This window comes from Epinephelus fuscoguttatus, linkage group LG22, assembly GCF_011397635.1.
Source record: "Epinephelus fuscoguttatus linkage group LG22, E.fuscoguttatus.final_Chr_v1".
In the NCBI taxonomy this organism is placed as follows: Eukaryota; Metazoa; Chordata; class Actinopteri; order Perciformes; family Serranidae; genus Epinephelus; species Epinephelus fuscoguttatus.
In genome coordinates, this window is record NC_064773.1 from 435,087 (window position 1) to 459,638 (window position 24,552).

The window sequence follows — 24,552 nt, forward strand, 5'->3', positions numbered from 1 at the left end:
ACTGAAGTGTTGTTTTATTTTCGTCTGTTAGCAGTGACAGGGACAAGTGAACCAAACGCCTGGGAGGAGCTAACAGGTGCGTCAACTCTGTGTTGTCTGTTGGAAGAACCGTCTAAAAAGTTAAACTAAAATAGTTCAACATGAAACTTGATGCAAAAAAGCACAACGGCTACAGGAGGCTCCGCCCACTCAGCTGTGTTCTGCTTACATCATCAGAGAGACGTCTCTGCCTCAGCATCGTTTGTCTCTGTTGTTAAATTAAAGCACTATCAAAACGTGACAGTGTGATGTCACAGTGACCCTCATCATCACAGGATCGCCCTCCAACTCTCTGACAGGTTCAGGTTCACACGCTGTCCGCTGGGGGCGGAGTCAGACGTCCACAGATCTTATTAAACCAAACATGAAATAATGCTTCTTCTGTGATCATAAAAGAAGAATCACCTGCAGTTTGGGGCTGCGCTGCATTCAGAGGGCAAACAAGTTATTTTAGTGTTGCATGTTTGTTTTAAGTCATTTTAAAGAAGTGTTTTATTTCTATCATGTTTGACGTGTTTCACACACATCTGTGTGTTGTGAACGTTACAGAGCAAAAACTGTAATTTCTAATAATGACTAACAACATTTCTGTTCAGTATCTTGTCGACACTACGATCAGTCAGTTATTAATTCCTATAAAAACATCGGAGCGACGAACATGATGAATAAATTTCCTTCTGACAACAGTTTACACACAAATTCAATCTGCTCACGTTTCATGAACGAGACCCAAAGTGTTTCACTTACAGAGTAACTTTATTTTGATAGAGTCTGAGTAACAAGCAGAAACTGAACATTTCCTGTGAAAACTGAAGTTTATTTTGAAAAGACACAACATGTGTAACAAGCTTAAATCAACACGCCGTCCCTGAACGTCACATTGAGATGTGTATGTCCTCTGACAGAGCGGTGGTGTTTGATGAGCTGGGATGAGACGCGTTGGTCCACGTGAACCGAAATGTCTTTCTAATCCTCCTTATTTGGTCCATTCAGTGATGACATCATCACTTTAAAAAGCTCGTTTCCATAGAAACGTACCCAGTGGGTTAAAGGACAGTCCAGTAACGTCCGTCCAAACATGACGCGTCAGTTTGTCCTTAAAGGCTCCCGTCTGTCTCCTGTCTTCTTTAATCCCTGTTGTTATTTACAGGTGTGTATGTCGTTCATGCTCTCGCAGCGGCGGCAGCGGACGTAGCAGCACCAGACAAACTTGCACTCGCAGCGTTGGACGTGTCTCACCAGATGCGTGTTGTACCCTCGGCCGCAGCACAGTAGGACGCAGCTGTCCGAGCCCGTGGACGTCCGGTTGCAGCGGCGTCCTCTGGTGCCAGCAATACCCCGCCGCCGGTCCTCCACACAGTAGTTTGGCGACTTGTTGAAGAAGATGAGCTGGTGCATGTCGACGGAGAGGCGGTGCCGATCCTTCCTCCTCGTCTTCCTCCTCGAGCGGTCCGACACCTGAACGCTGTACTCGTACTGCTCCTTCAGGTACACACCCACACGCTCGAACGCCGCCACCGTCTTCCAACACGTCTTCAACGCACAGGAGCCGGAGATGCCGTGACAGCGACAGTGCGTGGACATTGTCCTGACGATCGCCTGAAGGACAGAGAGCGGAGACGTCACCTTTTAGAGTCTGATCAACAACAAACACCATGTTATTTTATGAATTTAAAAATGACCACATGTTTGCTGTTGGCGGCGGCGGCGTCACCTGTCGTCCGGCCTCACTGTTGTGCTGGTTACAGGTGCTCAGCGTGTACCCTCCTCTGCTGGTCGACGTGTTTTTCACACTGTTGTCGATGAACTTGCGGCTGAACCAGATGCCGTACTGGACCTGATCCGAGCAGCCGCCCCAGTGCCAGCCCTCCTTCGGCGAGCCGCCGCCCTGCAGCCGAGTGTCGCAGCCACACTCCGTCATGTTCCCCTGACTGCAGGAGCGTGTGATGGCGTGGACCAGCCCCGCCGCCATCACCGCGTAGATAAACGCTGTCTCTTTGGTTCCTACAGGACGAGAGAGAGAGACAGAAAGGGTCAGAGTGACATCAGAGAGGGTCGGGGTGACATCACAGTGATGTCACACATCACCAGGAGGAAGAACCTCAGATATGAATTTAAGATCAAACTAAATGTGTTTGCACTCAGCTGAGGGCGAGTGAAGAAGACAGACACACACACAGACACACACACAGACACACACACACACACACAGACACACAGACAGTCAGTCAACACCTCCTGACGCTCCTCACCGCTGGTTAACTCGTATCCAAACACTGACGGCTGCTCTGTGGTGGAGCAGTTCCACCTCTCGTGTCTGAACTGACTCTGACACTCGGCAATGGCGAGCTGGGCGCCGTCCTGGATGCTGGGCAGCAGGAAGGGCTTCTTACGGCACAGCTCTCGCTGTCTGTGGCTCAGAGGGAGGTCAGAACAGCCCCGCTGCTCTGGGAGGCCCGCCGAGGTCACGCCCAACCACCTGAGGACAATAACACACCTTATAAAACCTGCTGCATCACAGGGGGTGGAGCATAAACACACTGCATCACAGGGGGTGGAGCATAAACACACTGCATCACAGGGGGCGGAGCATAAACACACTGCATCACAGGGGACAGGGTTTAAACAGAGATACTGGATAAAGGAGATACCCCACCGTAGGCTTATCCAATGTTTAGAAAACAGTTACTCTTCCTGTCTCCTAAGTGGGCGTGGTTAGCTCTCCCTCCAATCAGAGCCTGTCCCCCCCCCCCCACTACCACCGTGTTGAACAGAGGCTCTGTGGATGTCTGTGTATGCGGATGGAGAAGCAGGTGGAATGAAAATACATTCTTCCTATTATTGCAGCCTATTGCTGCACAAAGCTTGGGCATTTTTTATTTATTACTAGCAGTAAATAACTGTTTGTAAGCTAACTGTGATTTTACCGCCTGTTTAACAAGATTTCACGAGAACTTGTTTTCTGAGACGGACAGGGCTCAAACAAAGTTAACTTTCTCTTGATCTGTGCGGATGAAAAATGCAGCTTTAGTGTCAGAATGTTGGTGAGATGTGTGGCTTGTGGAAAACGAACCCAATATTTACTTTAGTGACTACAGGGCGAAAGAATTGACCATAAATTGTGATCATGTTCATTTTCCTCATTGACGACAATACATTCAGAGCTGCCGCAAGTCTCCTACGGGGGCGTGGCGCTGACGTCACTGAATCAGGAAGTGAGCTGAATGGGATATCTCGCTCCATCCAGTATCTCTGGTTTAAATACGTCACAACCAATAAGACATCAGGAACATTTTACAGTCTGAAGGTAACTACTGTCACATAAAGAACTCTTTACTGCCCCGTGTGGTGACACATTACGATAAATGAAGGCCTGTCTCTAATAAAGGTCTATCTCTAATAAAGGCCTGTCTCTAATGAAGGTCTGTCTCTAATAAAGGCCTGTCTCTAATGAAGGTCTGTCTCTAATAAAGGTCTGTCTCTAATGAAGGTCTGTCTCTAATGAAGGCCTGTCTCTAATGAAGGCCTGTCTCTAATAAAGGTCTGTCTCTAATAAAGGTCTGTCTCTAATGAAGGTCTGTCTCTAATAAAGGTCTGTCTCTAATGAAGGTCTGTCTCTAATAAAGGCCTGTCTCTAATGAAGGTCTGTCTCTAATGAAGGTCTGTCTCTAATAAAGGCCTGTCTCTAATAAAGGTCTGTCTCTAATGAAGGTCTGTCTCTAATGAAGGTCTGTCTCTAATAAAGGCCTGTCTCTAATAAAGGTCTGTCTCTAATGAAGGTCTGTCTCTAATAAAGGTCTGTCTCTAATGAAGGCCTGTCTCTAATAAAGGTCTGTCTCTAATAAAGGTCTGTCTCTAATAAAGGCCTGTCTCTAATAAAGGCCTATCTCTAATGAAGGCCTGGTGAGTTCAGGGGTTTAAGCTAATAATCGCCTGTTAAGGCTGTTAACTGAGGTTTAATGGTAGCCTATATATGTATAAAATTAATATTGCATTATAACTAGGGATGTAGGATCGGTGCAATGTGGATTGGGCAGCAGACCAAGGCGGGAGCTTTGGCGGTCCGATCCTCGGCTACAGAAGTTGGCTCTTGGGACATGGAATGTCACCTCTCTGGCGGGGAAGGAGCCGGAGCTTGTAGAAGAGGTTGAGCGCTACCGGCTAGAAATAGTTGGCCTCACCTCGACACATAGTTCCAGCTCTGGAACCCAAGTCCTTGAGAGGGACTGGACTCTCTCCTTTGCTGGAGTTGCTCCGGGTGAGAGGCGGAGGGCCAGGGTGGGCTTTCTGATAGCCCCCAGACTCTCTGCCTGTACGTTGGGGTTCACCCGGGTAGACAAAAGGGTTGCTTCCCTGCGCCTTCGGGTCGGGGATCGGGTCCTGACTGTTGTCTGTGCTTACGTGCCGAACAACAGTTCAGAGTACCCACCCTCTTTGGAGTCCCTGGGACGGGTGCTGGACAGTGCCCCGACCGGGGACTCCATTGTTCTGCTGGGGGACTTCAACGCTCACGTGGGCAATGACAGCGGGACCTGGAGGGGCGTGATTGGGAGGAACGGCCTGCCCGATCTGAACCCGAGTGGTGTTCAGTTATTGGACTTCTGTGCGGGTCGCAGTTTGGCCATAACTAACATCATGTTCAAACATAAGGATGTCCATTGGTGCAAGTGGCACCAGGACAGCCAAGGTCGCAGGTCAGTGATTGACTTTGTAGTTGTATCATTTGACCTGCGGCCATATGTTCTGGACACTCGGGTGAAGAGAGGAGCAGAGCTGTCAACTGATCACCACCTGGTGGTGAGTTGGATCAGATGGTGGGGGAAGACGCCGCGCAGACCTGGCAGGCCCAAACGTGAGGGTCTGCTGGGAACGCCTGGCGGAAGAACCTGTCCAGATGATCTTCAACTCCCACCTCCGGGAGAGCTTCGACCGCGTCCCAAGGGCAGAGGGGGACATTGAGTCCGAATGGGCCTTGTTCCGCTCTGCCATTGTCGAGGCGGTGGTTGTGAGCTGTGGCTGCAAGGCCGCTGGGGCCAGTCATGGTGGTAATCTGAGCCGTCAGGCTGAAGAAGGAGGCCTACAGGGCATGGTTGGTCTGTGGGTCTCTGGAAGCAGCTGACGGGTACCGGCGGGCCAAGTGGAGCGCAGCAGCAGCAGTCGCACAGTCAAAAACTCGGGCGTTGGAGGAGTTCGGTGAGGCCATGGAGGAAGACTATCGATCGGCTCCAAAGAGGTTCTGGCAAACCATCTGGCGCCTCAGGGAGGGAAGGCGGCAACTTGCTCACACTGTTTGCAGTGGGGGCGGGGAGCTGCTGACGTCAACTGGGGACATTGTCGGGCAGTGGAAGGAATACTTTGAGGAGCTCCTCAATCCCACCAACACATATTCCAGTGAGGAAACAGAGACAGGGGTCTCGGGAGCGGGTTGTCCAATTTCTGGGGCAGAAGTTGCTGAGGTAGTGAAGCAACTCTGAGGCGGCGGAGCCCCGGGGGTGGATGAGATTCGTCCTGGATATCTCAAGGCTCTGGATGTTGTAGGGCAGTCCTGGCTGACACACCTCTGCAACATTGTGTGGACATCGAGGGCAGTGCCTCTGGAGTGGCAGACCGGGGTGGTGGTCCCCATTTTCAAGAAAGGGGACCAAAGGGTGTGTTCCAACTACAGGGGGATCACACTCCTCAGCCTACCCGGTAAGGTCTACTTCAGGGTGCTGGAGAAGAGGGTCCAGTCGACAGTTGAACCTCAGATTGAGGAGGAGCAGTGTGGTTTTCATCCCGGCACGGAACCGTGGACCAGCTCTTTACCCTCGCCAGGGTGCTGGAGGGGGCATGGGAGTTCGCCCAACCAGTCCACATGTGTTTTGTGGATTTGGAGAAGACTTACGACCGTGTCCCCAGGGGCATCCTGTGGGGGGTGCTCCGGGAGTATGGGGTGGGTGGCCCCTTGCTAAGGGCCATCCAGTCCCTGTACCGAAGGAGCATGAGTCTGGTTCGCGTGGCTGGCAGTAAGTCGGACCTGTTCCCGGTGAGGGTTGGACTCTGCCAGGGCTGCCCTTTGTCACCGGTTCTGTTCATAACTTTCATGGACAGAATTTCTAGGCGCAGCCGAGTGGTGGAGGGTGTCAGGTTCGGTGACGGGAGGATCTTGTCCCTGCTTTTTGCGGATGACGTGGTCCTCCTAGCTCCATCAAACAGTGACCTCCAGCTCTCGCTGGGGCGGTTCGCAGCCGAGTGTGAAGCGGCTGGGATGAGAATCAGCACCTCAAAGTCTGAGGCCATGGTCCTCAGCTGGAAAAGGGTGGATTGCCCACTCCAGGTCGGGGGGGAGGTCCTTCCTCAGGTGGAGGAGTTTAAGTATCTCGGGGTCTTGTTCACGAGTGAGGGTAGGATGGAGCGGGAGAATGATAGGCGGGTTGGGGCGCCGTCAGCAGTGATGCAGGCGCTTAACCAGTCTGTTGTGGTGAAAAGGGAGCTTAGCCAGAAAGCGAAGCTCTCGATTTACCAGTCGATCTACGTTCCAACCCTCACCTATGGTCACGAGCTCTGGGTAGTGACCGAAAGAACGAGATCGTGAGCACAAGTGGCCGAAATGAGTTTCCTCCGCAGGATGGCTGGGCTCAGCCTTAGAGATAGGGTGAGGAGCTCAGACATCCGGGAGGAACTTGGAGTAGAGCCGCTGCTCCTCCACATCAAGAGGAGCCAGTTGAGGTGGTTCGGGCATCTGGTAAGGATGCCTTCTGGACGCCTCCCTTGGGAGGTGTTTCGGGCATGTCCAACCGGGAGGAGACCTCGGGGCCGCCCCAGGACACACTGGAGGGATTACATCACCTGGCTGGCCTGGGAACGCCTCAGGGTTCCCACGGAAGAGCTGACGGAAGTGGCTGGGAGGAGGACTGTCTGGGCTTCTTTGCTGAAGCTGCTGCCCCCGCGACCCGGACCCGGATAAGTGTAGGACGACGAGTACGAGTATGAGAACTAGGGATGAATGATAACATCAGCACGTCATCAGTATCAGCTGATATCAGCTTTAAAATGAACTGTCAGGATCAGCCGACAGACTGCCCCCGCGACCCGGACCCGGATAAGTGTAGGACGACGAGTACGAGTATGAGAACTAGGGATGAATGATAACATCAGCACGTCATCAGTATCAGCTGATATCAGCTTTAAAATGAACTGTCAGGATCAGCCGACAGACTGTTTTTTCTTGTTGTGCACAATGACTGAATATCACAGATACTGAACAGCGTTTCATGTCTCCACCTGCTGGTGGGCTGTCACCATCACAGTTTGTGTGCATAATATGATGTTAATTCATCTGCAGCAGAGACTTGATGATGATCACTGACATTAGGAGGGGAAAAGTGGATATATAGATATTGGCCAAATTAGTTGTTACGTATATGTCAGCAAACTAACTATACCAGAAGACATCACAGTGCACTGAGCTGCTGATACAGATCACTCACATCCACTGGTCACAGGGAGGATAATGAAGAATAAATGGAGGATAATGAAGAATAAATGGAGGACAATGAAAAATAAAGGGAGAATAATGAAGAATAAAGGGAGGATAATGAGGAATATATGGAGAACAATGAAAAATGAAGGGAGGATAATGAAGAATATATGGAGGACAATGAAAAATAAAGGGAGGATAATGAAGAATATATGGAGGACAATGAAAAATAAAGGGAGGATAATGAAGAATAAAGGGAGGATAATGAAGAATAAAGGGAGGACAATGAAAAATAAAGGGAGGATAATGAAGAATAAATGGAGGACAATGAAGAATAAATGGAGGATAATGAAGAATATATGGAGGACAATGAAAAATGAAGGGAGGATAATGAAGAATAAATGGAGGATAATGAAAAATAAATGGAGGATAATGAAGAATAAAGGGAGGATACTGAAGAATAAATGGAGGATAATGAAGAATAAAGGGATGAAGAATAAATGGAGGATAATGAAGAATAAAGGGATGAAGAATAAATGGAGGATAATGAAGAATAAATGGAAAATAATGAAGAATAAAGGGATGAAGAATAAATGGAGGATAATGAAGAATAAATGGAGGATAATAAAGAATAAAGGGAGGATAATGAAGAATAAATGGAGGACAATGAAGAATAAATGGAGGATAATGAAGAATAAATGGAGGATAATGAAGAATAAAGGGAGGATAATAAAGAATAAAGGGAGGATAATGAAGAATAAATGGAGGACAATGAAGAATAAATGGAGGATAATGAAGAATAAATGGAGGATAATGAAGAATAAATGGAGGATAATTAAGAATAAATGGAGGATAATGAAGAATATATGGAGAACAATGAAAAATGAAGGGAGAATAATGAAGAATAAATGGAGGATAATGAAAAATAAATGGAGGATAATGAAGAATAAAGGGAGGATACTGAAGAATAAATGGAGGATAATGAAGAATAAAGGGATGAAGAATAAATGGAGGATAATGAAGAATAAATGGAGGATAATGAAGAATAAAGGGATGAAGAATAAATGGAGGATAATGAAGAATAAATGGAGGATAATGAAGAATAAAGGGAGGATAATAAAGAATAAATGGAGGATAATTAAGAATAAATGGAGAATAATGAAGAATAAATGGAGGATAATAAAGAATAAAGGGAGGATAATGAAGAATAAATGGAGGATAATGAAGAATAAATGGATGAAGAATAAAGGGAGGATAATAAAGAATAAATGGAGGATAATGAAGAATAAATGGAGGATAATGAAGAATAAAGGGATGAAGAATAAATGGAGGATAATAAAGAATAAATGGAGGATAATGAAGAATAAATGGAGGATAATGAAGAATAAATGGAGGATAATGAAGAATAAAGGGAGGATAATGAAGAATAAATGGAGGATAATGAAGAATAAAGGGATGAAGAATAAATGGAGGATAATGAAGAATAAATGGAGGATACTGAAGAATAAAGGGATGAAGAATAAATGGAGGATAATAAAGAATAAAGGGAGGATAATGGAGAATAAATGGAGGATAATGAAGAATAAATGGAGAATAATAAAGAATAAAGGGAGGATAATGAATAATAAATGAGGATAATGAAGAATAAATGGAGAATAATGAAGAATAAATGGAGGATAATAAAGAATAAAGGGAGGATAATGAATAATAAATGGATGAAGAATATATGGAGGATAATGAAGAATAAATGGAGAATAATGAAGAATAAATGGAGGATAATAAAGAATAAAGGGAGGATAATGAATAATAAATGGATGAAGAATATATGGAGGATAATGAAGAATAAATGGAGGATAATGAAAAATGAAGGGAGGATAATGAAGAATAAATGGAGGATAATGAAAAATAAAGGGAGGATAATAAAGAATAAATGGAGAATAATAAAGAATAAATGGAGGATAATGAAGAATAAATGGAGGATACTGAAGAATAAAGGGATGAAGAATAAATGGAGGATAATAAAGAATAAAGGGAGGATAATGAAGAATAAATGGAGGATAATGAAGAATAAATGGAGAATAATAAAGAATAAAGGGAGGATAATGAATAATAAATGGAGGATAATGAAGAATAAATGGAGAATAATGAAGAATAAATGGAGGATAATAAAGAATAAAGGGAGGATAATGAATAATAAATGGATGAAGAATATATGGAGGATAATGAAGAATAAATGGAGGATAATAAAGAATAAATGGATGAAGAATAAATGGAGGATAATGAAGAATAAATGGAGGATACTGAAGAATAAATGGAGGATAATGGAGAATAAATGGGGGATAATAAAGAATAAAGGGAGACTAATGAAAAATAAAGGGAGGATAATGAAGAATAAATGGAGGATAATGAAGAATAAAGGGAGGATAATGAAGAATAAATGGATGAAGAATAAAGAATAAATGGAGGATAATGAAGAATAAAGGGAGGATAATGAAGAATAAATGGAGGATAATAAAGAATAAATGGAGGATAATGAAGAATAAAGGGAGGATAATGAAGAATAAATGGAGGACAATGAAGAATAAATGGAGAATAATGAAGAATAAATGGAGGATAATAAAGAATAAAGGGAGGATAATGAATAATAAATGGATGAAGAATATATGGAGGATAATGAAGAATAAATGGAGGATAATAAAGAATAAATGGATGAAGAATAAATGGAGGATAATGAAGAATAAATGGAGGATACTGAAGAATAAATGGAGGATAATGAAGAATAAATGGGGGATAATAAAGAATAAAGGGAGACTAATGAAGAATAAATGGAGGATAATGAAGAATAAAGGGAGGATAATGAAGAATAAAGGGAGGATAATAAAGAATAAATGGAGGATAATGAAGAATAAAGGGAGGATAATGAAGAATAAATGGATGAAGAATAAAGAATAAATGGAGGATAATGAAGAATAAATGGAGGATAATGAAGAATAAAGGGAGGATAATGAAGAATAAATGGATGAAGAATAAAGAATAAATGGAGGATAATGAAGAATAAAGGGAGGATAATGAAGAATAAATGGAGGATAATAAAGAATAAATGGAGGATAATGAAGAATAAAGGGAGGATAATGAAGAATAAATGGAGGATAATGAAGAATAAATGGAGGATAATGAAGAATAAAGGGAGGATAATGAAGAATATATGGAGGACAATGAAAAATGAAGGGAGGATAATGAAGAATAAATGGAGGATAATGAAGAATAAAGGGATGAAGAATAAATGGAGGATAATGAAGAATAAAGGGAGGATAATGAAGAATAAAGGGAGGATAATGAAGAATAAATTAAAGATTTTATTGAAATAATTGTGATTTTGTGTGAAACAGCTGAGTTACAGAACATGAAGAATTACATCTTAATTTAATGTCTATTTGTGCCCTCACTTTATTTTAACATATTTTATTTTATCCTGAGCTGCTGGACAGCTGCATTTGAAATGAATAAAGTTCTTTCTAGTCTGTTCCAGACGGGCTCAGAAGATAAATTTGACATCAGTGAACATTTAATTTGTCTTCGTCACATCTGAACGTGTATTTGCAGTAAAGTCATATTTCAGCCCAGACACGCTCACAGACAGATATATTCTGTATTTGTTTGATAAATTCTTAATATTCAAACCTGGTTCAGATTTAAGTTTTGCTTTAAAGGAGCTTTGAGATAAAGATAAAAAGTGTCAGTTACATATTTTACAGATGTCTCTGAGTGGACTCAGTAAACAACACGACAGACGAGTCACCACATGGATCAGAAGACTTGTTGTCTCCTGGTGTGTTCATCGGTCTGTGCAGGTTATTTTCTCTGTGAGAAACATTTCCTGTCACTGACGGAGTTCAACAGGAGGCAGTTTGTCTCCGTGTCTTTGTCATGTGTCCATGTCTTTCAGTGTGGACATGTGGACACAAAACAAAACACAGATACAAATCACTTTTAATGTTTGTCAGATGAACAGACGAGGACAGGTTGTGTTATTGACTCTGTGACACTGGGACAGACCTGGACCGTAAACAAACCGGGTTTATTATTTATTTAGTTATTTATTAAATCAAACAGACAGTTTTATATCAGCTGTGAATAAATGTGACTTTTTGTTAAAGTCATTATTATTTTTCATTTGAAGGGAAATACTGAATGTTTATTAAAGCACATGCGCAGAGTTAAGGAGTTGATGATGCACTGATTTATAATATTTATAGTGTCGAACAGATCAGAGACACAACAAGCCTTAAAATGGACATTTCTTTAAAAAGAATAAAATAGAATATAAAGTCTTCCTGTCGTCACACACAGAATATAAAATCAGATTATTACATCTGATTTTAATGTGTTCTGATTGGCTGCTCTCGGTCAGCTCTCTCTTGGGACTTTGGGGTTAAATAAATAAAAAATCAGGCGCCAAATAATCATTAAAACAATGACGTAATAAACAGAATCATCATCATCATCATCATCATCCTTTATAAAACCGGAAATAACCAGTGTAAAACGGGCTGTGTCAAACAGCTGCACGTGGAGGGCTGCACGTGAAGAGAAAGATTATTTCACGTTTGATCATTTATTTATTTGTTTATTTATTTATTTTTCAGACCTCCAGTTAACTGCGTAGCGCGCGCGCGCGGCCTCCAGCTCGTGTCCAAATGAATAAACCAGTTCACCATATTGTCAGTGTTTCCTCCTGAGACGTTGTGTGACTTTCAGACAGAGTTGATAAACTAAAGAACAATGTGAGGAGGCGTTTGCAGGAGGAGACTCTCGGGGAGGCCTTGAAATGTAGTTTGTCTTCAGCAGAGCTCCTGCTGAGTTAAGAGAGCCTGAGGAGGCTCATAAATCCACACCGCGGGCACCTCAACATCCAGCTGTCGGACTCGTTTCTGATAACTTATTAAACATTGAACAGATTTGATGGAGGTCAGATTTAAGATCATCTCTCCAGGACCGGGTGCGGAGAGAATTATAATGTGCGCAGACACACAGGAAGCTTTAGACCAGACCAGACCAGACCAGGTCCATCTGGACCGACAGGACAGATTTTTTTTTTTTAACTTCACTTTGTTTCTGTGTTTTTACGGACAAAGACTGTTTGGATCCTGATGGAGACGGCTTATGAGCCGTGTGCAGGAGCTGGTTTGCTTAAATTGAATGTTTCTGTGAAGGAGTTTGGTGCGTAAAAGCGGCGCGCTCCGGGTCCGGCTGAGATCAGACCAACACACCCTGATCCATGTGATCCATGTGATCCACAGGATAGATTCAGTTTGTTTCTGTGTTTTTACGGACAAAGACTGTTTGGATCCTGATGGAGACGGTTTATGAGCTGTGTGCAGGAGCTGGTTTGCTTAAATTGAATGTTTCTGTAAAGGAGTTTGGTGCGTAAAAGCGGCGCGCAGCGGATCCGGCACCGGGTCCGGGTCCGGGTTGATACTCACATCCAGGAGGCTCTGCAGCAGAGCGGACACACGGAGACCAGCAGCAGGCTCAGAGTGCACATGTGTCGGACTCCACAGCTCCGTCTCTCCATGACCTCTTCATCTATGTGAGGCTGCGGGTCTCAGTCTGTCCATCCGTCCGTCTGTCTCATACCGAGTCCTGGTCTCAGAGGGACATTAATGATGACGATGGCGATGAAGTCTCTCCTGGAGACAGTCTGGGCTCTGCAGGAGAAGAAGCGGAGCCGAGCGGACCAGTCCGAGTCCCAGAGGATTCTCATTGGACCAGAATCATATTCGGTATCTGACGTCACAGCCGGACGCTCATTGGACGGACAGAAGGATCAAAGAGACAAACTGAGGACAGTTTTATACCGAGGTGAGAAAACTTTAAAGTGTTTGATTTCTGAATGGAGTTTGGTGCTCAGGGTCAGACCAATGACAGAACACTGCAGGACCCAAAACACCAAACCAAAGTCCGTTCAGATTTCTGTCAATTTAACTTTGTGATGTTAAGTTTAAAATGTAGGACTGAGGTTCAGATATTTTATGAGTTGATGGGAGTTAGTGGTGAATTCTGCTCTGCCTGCATCATTATTCGTCTGTTGATTTGACACTGGTGACGTCATGATTGACAAAATGAATCAGTTTATCCAAAGAATTAATTTAACATTTAAAATGGTTTGATGAGTGAAGTTTGGTGTAGATGTTGGTAGTTAAATTACATGTGAAGTGAATCACTTAAATCACAAAGTAAACATATTTTAACCACAATTTTTATCAGTTTTAACCAATTATTTAATTATTATATTAATTATTAAATAGATTATTATCCAACTAGCTTTTTGTTTTCAGAGTTTTCACTTCAACTGACTTTTCTTTTTCATTAGAACAACTTTTTTTTCAAGTGTCAAAGAGGAAACTTTGACTTTAAGCTTTTTTTCAAATTTTTTTTGATTAGAAAGTGAAGTTCATCAGATGAAGATGAGCTCCTCTCGTTTGTTGTTTCCCATCAAAACCCAGAAGTGACCAAGTGATGAAGATGAGTGACACCAGAGAGGAGGACGAGAAGAGCAGCAGGTGATAAAACTTTTATGGAAAAGGAAATATTAAAATATATAAAAACACAATTTACACAGTTGTTTTTAATAAAAAAGGTGAATCTGTGAGAGATTAAAGTAAAAGACAGATTTTGCAGTGATGAAGAAGATTATTAAACTGAATAAAATAAACTGAATAAAGAGTTTTGTTCTTCACATTGTGATAAATGGTGTGTGTGTCATATTTCATGGAGCAGAGAGGATCCTAACATTCACATAAATATTCATATCTGTTGTTTGTAAACATGTTTACAGAGATTAAAGGCACAATAAAAACATCTGTAGAAAAATATAGAAACACGAGCAGAGAAACAAATAAGACTTCTTCTGTGACATGATAAACATCATCCAGTCTTTGGTTCTGAGTATCAGCTCATATATACACATTAACTTTACTGACTGAGGTATATAAATATAAATATAGAAGGAGGAGGCACAGAGACACGAGGAGGCGGAGCTTACTGAGGCACGACATCAGTCTGATCTGATGATTAATACGACTGACGACCTTCGTCTGACCACAGAGAGACAAACACTGTCTGACATCAGGAGGCTAGTTACTGCATCAGACACACAAACTGATCAGACTTATTCTAAACTGACACTAGTTACTGTACGTCAGGGACTAGTTAGTATGTGGAGGCTAGTTACTGCATCAGACAGCAGCTGGTGTACATCGGGGACTAGTTAGTATGCATAACAAAAGAAGCACCTATGACATACCAGTATGGATAAAAAATGCTATCAGCTTACACACTGGAAACTAGTTAGTATACATATGAAATGAGTTAGTTTACATAACAAAACTTATGAACATCAGGATCTAGTATGGATGAGAAACTAGTTAGCATGTAGAAACTAGTTACTGCACATAGGAAAACTGGCTAGAACACGTGACAGTAACTGGTGTACATCAGAGACGTTAGTATGCTTAAAAAATAATACTTATCACAAACTAGTGTGGATAATAAACTAGCTAGTGCGCATCAGAAACTAGTTAGCATGCATAAGCAAGAAGCTAGTAAGGAAAATAAACTAGCTAGTCCACAATAAAAACTAGTTAGTATGGATAAGAAATGAGTTAGCATGCATCATAAAGTAGCTAGCGTGCTTCATAAGCTATTTACTACGCATGAGAAAACTAGCTAGTACACATTAGACAGTAGCCGGTGTACATCAGAAAGTAGGTGGCACACTATAGTTAGTATGCATCAGACACTGGTTATTTCACATAAGGAACTAGTTAGCAGGCATAACAAAACTAATACATATCACAAACTAGTATGGATAAGAAACTACTTAGTGTGCTTTGTAAACTTGTTACTGCACATAGAAAAACTAGCTGGTGTACAGGTGGCAGCAGCTGGTGTGCATCAGAGACCAGTTGGTATAAATATGAAGACTGGCTAATTTACATCAGAAACTAGTTAGTACACATAGGGAACTAGTATGGATAAGAAACTGGTAAGTATGCTTTAGCAACTAGTTACTGCACATAAGAAAACTAGCGAGTGCACATTTACTGGTGTACATCAGAGACTAGTTAGTGCACTATAGAGACCTGTTAGTATACATACAAAACTATCTGGAGGGTACTAGAAGCTGGTTAGTACACATCAGATACTAGTTAGCACAGAAAGTCACTGTGGTGCCTTAAAGATCAAACATTGGTGCGTTTTGTCGAAAGTAGGTGGTGAACTTTAAAAGTGGAAATTGTTTCTGCACCTCAGATAAAAAATACTGCACATTATAAAAACAGCTGGTGTGAACTAAGACTAGCTCCAACTCTTATTTACAGTCTATGTTATAAACTAGTTCATACTCATCAGAAAATAGTTGATACACAATAGAAAAAAGCTGGTGTTCAATAGAAACCAGTAAATACTCATAAGAAAGCAGCAGCTGTGACTAAAACCAGCAGAAACTGGTTGGTTCAGATCAGGAAGCAGCTGACGCACAGCAGAAAGCAGCTGTGGTGCATCTGAAGAGAATCTGTCTGCGTTTTAATCTAATACATATTTGCATCAGTAAGAAGCAGCAACGTTAGAAACAAGAGACACAGCAGAGTTCTTGCTGAGCGACAGAAACTCCTCAGTGTTTGTGGTGAGTCATTAACACCAGGAAACACTTCAGGTGCTTTAAAGGCTGACGATGGTGATCTTGTGTCTGGTTCTGTTTTGCATAGAGAGACGAGTTACTGTACGTCCCGACCTCAGGCGCCATCTGAGGACGTTTAACCTTTGCTTTTCTTTTCCTGTCTCTGTGAGAGTCTTCATTTATTCTAAAAAAAACTAAACAACAGTCACACCTGTTTCTTCTTTCAGCTTCTCTGACTTCCTCTGACCTTCAGGTACGCACACACACACACACACACACACACACACACACACACACACAGGTGTTTAGTTCCTCATTTTCGGACACAGGCGGCTCAGCAGGATCTCAGAGTACACCTGGTTCACTGGTCCTCTCACATGATAGGACGAGGCTTTAGGCCACGCTTCCTGGTCCAGGTCCTGCACTGCTGATTGGCTGCTGAGTTGAGGTGCAGTTCTGAAGGATCTGGTTCTGTTGGTCGTGGATGTCGTATCGTCTGAAGTCCTGGAGGACCAAAACTTCTCCACCTGTCACATCAGAAGAAGAAGAAGAGACACACCTGGTCTTTAGTGTATGTTAAGGAGACTGATTCATGACATCACACCTCCTCCGATTGGTCCAGGACATCCTCGTCAGGCTCAGCTGATTCTCACTGGATGTTTCTGAATCATGAGATGAAAGCTGACTTCACTGGTCGAAAGTTCTCGTCAGTGAAGCTGAAACTACAGCTGCAGTTTAGACGCTGTTTCCGGCCGCCTGTTTTTATTCACATTTTTAATTTACACATAAAAACCTGAGTATGAATGTAAAAATAAAGTCAAATATGTGTGTAAAGTGATGTTTGACATCATGCTGTGTCATAATGTCTCCCACAGGGACTGTGTACAAAGGAAAAAGAACAGGATCCATAACGCTTCCCTGAGGAACACCATCATCAATATTAAATCATTAAACTTTAGCCATGTAATCGGCTGTTGCCTCAAAGAGTTGAAGTGATATATTAAACTGAAATGACACACACAAACTGAAACAAAACCAGTTGTATGGATTTCCCTTAATAACGTTTAATTTTACAGATAGACAGATAGATTCTCCTGAGTTCAGCCGGATTAGTTCTGAAGGTTCTGTTCATTCAACAGCGTTAAAAACAACCTTAAAACATTGTTACAACATTTTTCCATTCTAAAACTTAAAACTTTAAAGGTTGTTGTGACTTTTTAACAAAATAAAATGCCTAAAAGAGCCACTGAGGGACGAACAGGTAAAGTTGTTCCGGACATGTTTTCGGGGCTGAAAATCAACTTATGTCCAGTACACTTTGTCTCTTTGTCTTTGGATTTAGCGGTATATTTATTCTCAGTACAATATACACATGCACACCATAATATAGCAGCACTGTCCATATTCAAAACATCATGTCATTCAGCAAATTCAGTTTTCCACCTGAATACTTAATGCTTTTCACAACACGCTCACAAAACATGGTCAAAAACTGCTTCCTGTTCCAGACACCTGATCACCTGGCGCTCACCTGTAGGTCCTTCACACACAATGCTCCCCCCTGTTTTCAGTATTGATAAGTGCATGAGTATATTAATATTTACCTTGTGTTTAGAGAAGGATAGAATGAACAAGGAAAAACTATATTATGGATCCGACAAAGCTTTTAACATTTATTTTAAACATAAATCAGTTAAATTATAATAAAATCCAGTCACTACAAAACACAAACGACTTTAAAACAACATGAACATTTCTGCAGACATCAGATGTATTTTCTCCCCTTGGACAGAGCAGCTGCTCCCAGTTTGGTTTTTATGAACCAGTAAAAGCCTAATTGGTCATTAAACGTTCCCACGCCGGCTGATCTGATGGGAAAATACAAACACAAAGCACAGTTTTAACAGGAAGTGGAAGTGCTGAATCTGAGTGTTTACTGCAGGAAAGATCTGATCTCGTGAGTCAACGGAAACAGCTAGTTTTATTTCTTTTTATTTGTTTCGTAGAAATGTTTTTTGTTTTGTTTTTTTTATCTCTTAACAATGTTGAAACAGCTTCAGGCTGAGGATGGTGTGGTCTGTGTGGTCCATGCTGCTCCTCAAAAATAAACAGATTCAAATTTAACTTATCTTTAAACACAGGCCTCGGTACATCACTTTTATTTTGGTGTTTTATTTCCTTATTCCAAATAAGTCTCTCTGTAATACTTCATGAGCCAAAGAAGTTATGACAAGTAAATAAAATATTCTCAACTTTGACATTGTTTGGATTTTTAATTTGTCATTTTTCTGTAGAGACTGCACATTAGAAAACAGTTGGTGCACTCTGTAAACTCTGAGGTGAGATTAAAGAGCAGAGGACCAAGTACTGTACCCTGAGGAACTCCACATCAGGTTCTTTATGTTCCTGAGATGAATAAACTTGTTATTATCTGATGTATGAAGCAGCGTTACCTCATGAAAGTGGCAGGCACATCTTCCCTGCAGGAACTCTTTGTATCGACCCATGGTGATGCTGAAGGTGTCGATGACCTCGTACCCATGATGCTTTGCTGTGCTGATGATGTTCTGGTTCTCTCTGTACAGATCCTGGATCTCTGTCTGAAAGATCAGATCCAGGTTCAGTCTTTAAAGAGTGTGAGGATAAAGAGCTGTGATGATTAATAATTCTGTTATTGCCGTGTGTTAGGACAGGAAGTAGAAACATACCAGACTCAGAGACCGGATCCCGTCCACAGGAAGATGGAAACCCATCCCCAAAGATTTCACCACCACCAGGATGTCACTGAGAGACTCTCTGAGGAGGAGGAGGAGGAGGACGACGGAGACAGTCACCATGTGTTGTCATAGTAACCACAAATCTGACTTTGATACCTGTGCTGACTGACAGTAGGACTGATAGGATCCAGGAGACCCACCCTTGGTCCAAACTAGGTCAAGTACCTGTGGGTACCTAACCTGGTGCAGGACTCTGGACCCAACCAGAGTCCAAACCAGGCACCTGAATCAGTGCCGGGCTTTAAAGGCAATCTTACATAGTGGCCAAACATGATATTACCACTTCCTGTTCTGTCACGTGACACCCTGCGACCCAAACAGACTTTTTCCCATTGACTCACATCCTGAACGAGACGACTGTAAATTAGTGGATCATTTTTTTGAGCATCACAACCCCGAGAAATGACTCCTCCCACTATCAGGGTTTGATCCATTCAGTCTGCAAGATTAAATCATTTTATCCCCGGTCAAGTTAGCAGAGTGCTAAACAGGAAGTCAGCCACTCGGCAGGTGAAAGTTCCTAGTGCGGTCATGCTATGGGCCGAATGATGTGGAAGATCCAGGTGATTTTATACAGTGGAAATTGAAATTTTGGCTTCATGTGTCACTGAGCAACTTTCTGAATAGGGCCCCGCCTCCAACGCTGTACCCAAGTCTCTCATTTATAAACATTGCTGACAGGAAACCAGCGACACAGACGGTGAGGTGGAGCCTGATCGTAGAAACTGTTGAACATTTTTTGGCTTTTGTTCGTACGGACATATTTAGTCTGGGTTTTATAAATGAGACCCCAGGTCTCTTAAAACATCTACGGTCTGAACCCTGAGACCTTAAAGGGATACTGCAGAGATAAAGATTTTCCAGCGGTTATGTATCAAACAGAAACAGCTGAGAAACTGCTGCAGAGATAAATCTGATGACACAGAAACTGATCCCTGTTGATGTCGATCCTGTTGTTGCAGGATCAGTCTCCAAAATAAAAGTGTAGAATCGAGGGTCTTGATGTTTTGGGATCGATCTGCTCACCTTCTCATTTCCTTTCAGTAAAACACCAAAAACCGTCTCAAACATTGTGGATCAAAAGAAACTGGAACTAAAACTGGAAATAATTTAGAATTAAACTCAACTGACTTTAATCAACATGAAAACCTGACTGTCTCGGTTGTCTCGGTGTTACCTGACGTGTCGTCTGCTCACCTGTCCAGCACCTCTCTGACCGTCCTCAGGTGGTTGGTGTTGAGCCACTGGACTCCTCCCACCACCAGCACTGTCCGGTTGGAGTTGACCAGAGGTCGTGACCTTCAGAGGAGACACTGGTCAGCACACGATGATCACATGACCTCACCTGAGTCGTCCATCAGAGTGTTTCCCGTCACCTGTCGATCAGCTGCAGCAGCGCCTGTCTGAAGGTGGGTCTCTGCGTCTTCTCCAACCAGAACTGAGGATAGTACGAGTAGCTGACCTGACTCCGCCCCCCGTTCAGGTTCCTGTACACCAGCGTGTCATGAGCCTTCCCCCAGTCCTCCAGACTGGAGTTGACGCGCTCCATCAGGAGGTACATCATCCCGCGGTTGGTGGAGTCGCCGATGAACAGCACCTGAGGACAGATGGGAGGAGACACATCCCACAGGTGAGACACCGTCAGGAGGACGCTGGTGTGACGTCTGATCAGCTGCGCTCACCTTCCTGTCCGTCAGACAGTCCTGCAGCAGGAGGCGGTCCACTAACGGATGGTAACAGCTGTCTGGTCGCCAGGCAACCTCCCTCCAATCACACGTCCTGTTGTCAGAGCAGCTGAGACACGGGACCACCCACCGCCCTGGGACAGGTGAGACAGAGACAGAGTCAAAGACTGATGGACAGATGGGTTACTGTGTCCTCACAAGAGACAGGAAGTGACATCAGACCTGGGGCGTGTCCTGAACTGCAGGCGTGAAGTGAACTCTGAGTGTCCACGAGAGGCTGGAGACCACAGGACAGACCGGGCTGGACCAGCAGTCCACAGTCCTGAAAGACAGAGGGACGGGACAGGGTTAGGACAGGACAGGACGAGACGAGACGAGACAGGAGAAGGCAAGACAAGACGGGACAGGACAGGAGACAGGACGAGACGAGACGAGACGAGACGAGACAAGACAAGACAAGATGGGACAGGACAGGAGACAGGACGAGACAGGACGGGACAAGGTGGGGCGGGATGGGACATGCCAACAGGTCCAAAAAGTCAATTTGCAGACGATCACTATAAAACTCATTTCCTTAAACTCGACTAGATTTCAGGACTTTTCCAAAACTTTCAAGGATTTTACAGCTGTCAGGACTTTTCCAGGACTGTGTCTTTTCCTCAGTGTGTCTCCATGTGGACGTGTGGACATGTGGACGGTGTCTCTCAGCTGCTTCATTAACTCTTCGCTCTGACAGGAAGTGAAGGCTGTTTGCTTGTGTCGTCACATAAACAACTTATTTACTGAGAGATTTCCCAGAATGCATCAGGAGCATGGTTTTATATCTGAGCAGCACATCAGCTCTTCTTCTTCTTCTCTTCCTGTCTTCATCATGGACTCCTTCTTCTCCTTCATCACAAATCTGTGGTGAGCTCCGTCCTCTCCTGGTCAGAGGTCAGAGGTCAAATAAACCCAACCGGCTCAGCTCGGAGGCCCCGTGGGAGCCGCCACGTCTGGCCCCAACTACAGAGTCGCCGCCACCACGCACACACACACACACACACACACACACACACACACACACACACACACACACATTCTTCTTCTTCTGCTGCAGGTTTTGGCGCCGAGGCGTCACATTCTGCACGGCAGCATCGCAGCTCACAACAAAGTGCGACAAGAAAACTTAACAGGGATTTTCTTGTTCGTACCTGAGCTCAGAGTCGGCGCTCAAACAGACGGGACGCTGCTCTGAGATCAGCCGCCGCCACGCCACCACAACACGCCAACACCCACTGAGGAACACCAAAAACACCGCGGCCGCCTTTCATCCCCAACAAGAGGCCGACTGAGAGCTCAGAGAGCGTCACATGGTCACATGACGGAGGCTCCACAAGGGTCCGATGCCTGACGGAGCTCCGGGGAGAACTTTATTGACAACAAACATCAGATCAGAACGAGGTCATTATCATGAACACAACGTGACCTGGACTCAGGGTCGTTTATTAAATATCTCTCACTTTAACTTCATGCTATGTTCCGCAGTAACTCCGACAGTCTCTGATCTGAGGTCCTTTATTGGCCCCTGACCTCTGACCTCTGACCCTTGTGAACCTGTCCTCCATTGTGAAGCACTCTGCCCACAATCCGGGCGCCATCTTTGACTCTCCATCTTTGACTCCATTTCAACATACAAATAAACGAGATCATGTAATGGTGCTTTCATCAAATTAGAAACATTTCCAAGTAAAATACTTTTTATCTCAAGCCGACCTTGAAGAAGTCATTCATGCTTTCATCTCATCACGTCTGGATCACTGTAACTTCACGGCCACTTCCTGTCTGCAGCTCGTTCAAAACTCCAAGAAACAAGACCACATCATAACTCTCACCCTTCGACGCCACACTGGCGTCCTGTAATGTATAAAACTGATTTTAAACTTTTACTAATCCTTCTTAAAGCCCAACACGACCTCGCTCCAGCACACATTACTCACGCCCAGTCGCCGCCTGCTCTCCTCAGGTGTGATCCTCCCACCTGTTCCTACAGCTCGCCTGGTTACCAAAGGAAACCAGGTGTTTTCTGTTGGAGCGTCGCCGCGGCTGATCTCCTCACCTGAGGAAGTGAGGTCAGCACACTCAGAGTCTGCGTTCAGAACAAACTTTACAGGAAGGTTTTTACAATAAATCTGTTTTTATCAAATGTATTATTTATTTATTTTCATAACACTCTGATTTATGAACTCTTATGATCAATGTTTTTATCTATTTTATCTGTCTCATAAAGCACTTTAACTCCACCAGGACGCCGACGTCCTCGCCCCCCCTCCTCTGTTAAATGGTATCTCCCAGGCGCACTACGTCATCAAACCATGTGATGTTTGGTATTGCCGGATTCAGGAAGCTCTCGACTTTTCAAAAATAACATCGTTTTTCTTTTATTTATTATGTATTTCGCACCAGAGCAGCCTAAACACACAAAGTCCAAAATCATGATGAGTGGTGACAAGTCATGTCATGCCGTTTTTCAACGGGAAAAGTTAAAGGATTACTTGTGATCTTATGTGGAGCTGTTAGCGGGGACTTAGCTGTTTTATAAAAGGTAAGAGTCTCACTCCTACCACTATTTTTGGCTGAGATATACCGTCTAGAAAGTGGGATCATAACTTTCACGTTTCATATGGCTTTATTTGGTGATATTTTATGGTGTTTCTGTGTCATAAACAACATCAGCTATCATAATCACACCTGATTTCAATAAGGTACAATGTTTGAAGCTGGCTGAGTGTTGTTTGATCACTGATAGTACTGTTTTGAAGCAGAGTGACCCACTTGTCATGTGGAGCTCTGCCTGGATCTTCTCATGGTAAAAACACTGTAGAATGGTCATACTTTGAGCAGTCTTCTTCAAATTTGAAACAAGTGTTCATTGATAGTGTGCCTACAGCCCCACAGTGTCATTTACCTGCTCAGATGAAGCCACAGACAGTTATTCATCCTGAAACACATTTTTTATTTTATTTTAGGCAAAATCTTCAACTTTTTACTGACTTCAGAGGCCCATTACTCTGTCTCTGTATCACCTAGAGTGTTTCTGACACTTTCACAAGAAACTTCAGAGAGTTTTCTTTCTGGCAAGACCTCATGCATGCATGTAGTCAGAGCGGTTCAGAAGCTACAGACATTTTAATTTGGGTATGTCATTTTAGGCGTTTTTGCTGCAAAATGGGGGTGGAGTGCAAGAGGTTAAAAAGTGCTGCACAAATAAAGTTTATTATATTAACAGTTATTATCTGTCAATGATGGAGAGCAGCAGACATCACGTCACTAAACTCAAACTCATATTTACAGCATGACGTTTTACGTTTTTGTCTTCAAACTAACAAGGCTGATTTATTTTATTTAATTATTGCGTCTCTTCTATTATTGATTATTATTATTAGCATTGATCCCCTTAAACCACAATTATTGATATATTCATATTATTTATGTGTATTTATATGACAGCCTGCAGTTTAGTTTCATGAACATATATTAGATTATTATATGAAATGAAAAACATATAAACAGTATTTTTGTTGTTGTTTCAGGATCAGATGAGTTTGTTGTTTGCTGGTCTGTATTTTATTATTTGGCTGATTTTTTTGTGGGTTTATTTTATATATTTTATTTTTGGTAAATGGTTTAATTTATTTTGTGAGAATATTATATATATTTTTTTATATTTTAGTTTTGTTTGTTTTTTCTTGGTGAAGGAGCAATGAAAGATTGTGAATAATGAAACAGACTCTGGCGAGGACTGAAACCAACATGATGTATTTTATAAAGACAGACTGACATCAAAGATCGCAGCTGACCAGAGGTCGGGTTCAGACACTCTGAGGATCCTGAGAGCTCCTGACTCAGTCACACAGTCAGAGCTCAGGAGTGATT

General features: G+C 43.1%; 2 protein-coding genes across 2 annotated transcripts in view; both read right to left on the reverse strand.

Moving 5' to 3' along the window:
• Positions 1 to 909: 909 nt before the first annotated feature.
• On the reverse strand, positions 910 to 13,343 carry wnt16 (wingless-type MMTV integration site family, member 16). The gene is made up of 4 exons (XM_049566627.1): positions 12,982 to 13,343; positions 2,292 to 2,518; positions 1,754 to 2,043; positions 910 to 1,638 (listed from the first exon to the last, which is right to left on the reverse strand). The coding sequence occupies exons 1-4, from the start codon at positions 13,071 to 13,073 to the stop codon at positions 1,180 to 1,182; spliced, it is 1,068 nt and encodes a 355-aa protein (XP_049422584.1). The 5' UTR covers positions 13,074 to 13,343; the 3' UTR covers positions 910 to 1,179.
• Positions 13,344 to 14,057: 714 nt separating this feature from the next.
• cped1 (cadherin-like and PC-esterase domain containing 1) overlaps positions 14,058 to 24,552 on the reverse strand; it is a 29,159-nt gene continuing 18,664 nt past the window's right edge. Inside the window, exons 14-20 of the mRNA XM_049566620.1 lie at positions 20,863 to 20,962; positions 20,638 to 20,774; positions 20,332 to 20,552; positions 20,153 to 20,254; positions 18,887 to 18,974; positions 18,632 to 18,778; positions 14,058 to 16,705 (exon numbers count right to left, since the gene is read on the reverse strand). Of these exons, the coding sequence (XP_049422577.1) occupies positions 16,484 to 16,705; positions 18,632 to 18,778; positions 18,887 to 18,974; positions 20,153 to 20,254; positions 20,332 to 20,552; positions 20,638 to 20,774; positions 20,863 to 20,962 (1,017 nt within the window). The 3' untranslated portion in view covers positions 14,058 to 16,483. The remainder of the gene's footprint in view (positions 16,706 to 18,631; positions 18,779 to 18,886; positions 18,975 to 20,152; positions 20,255 to 20,331; positions 20,553 to 20,637; positions 20,775 to 20,862; positions 20,963 to 24,552) is intronic.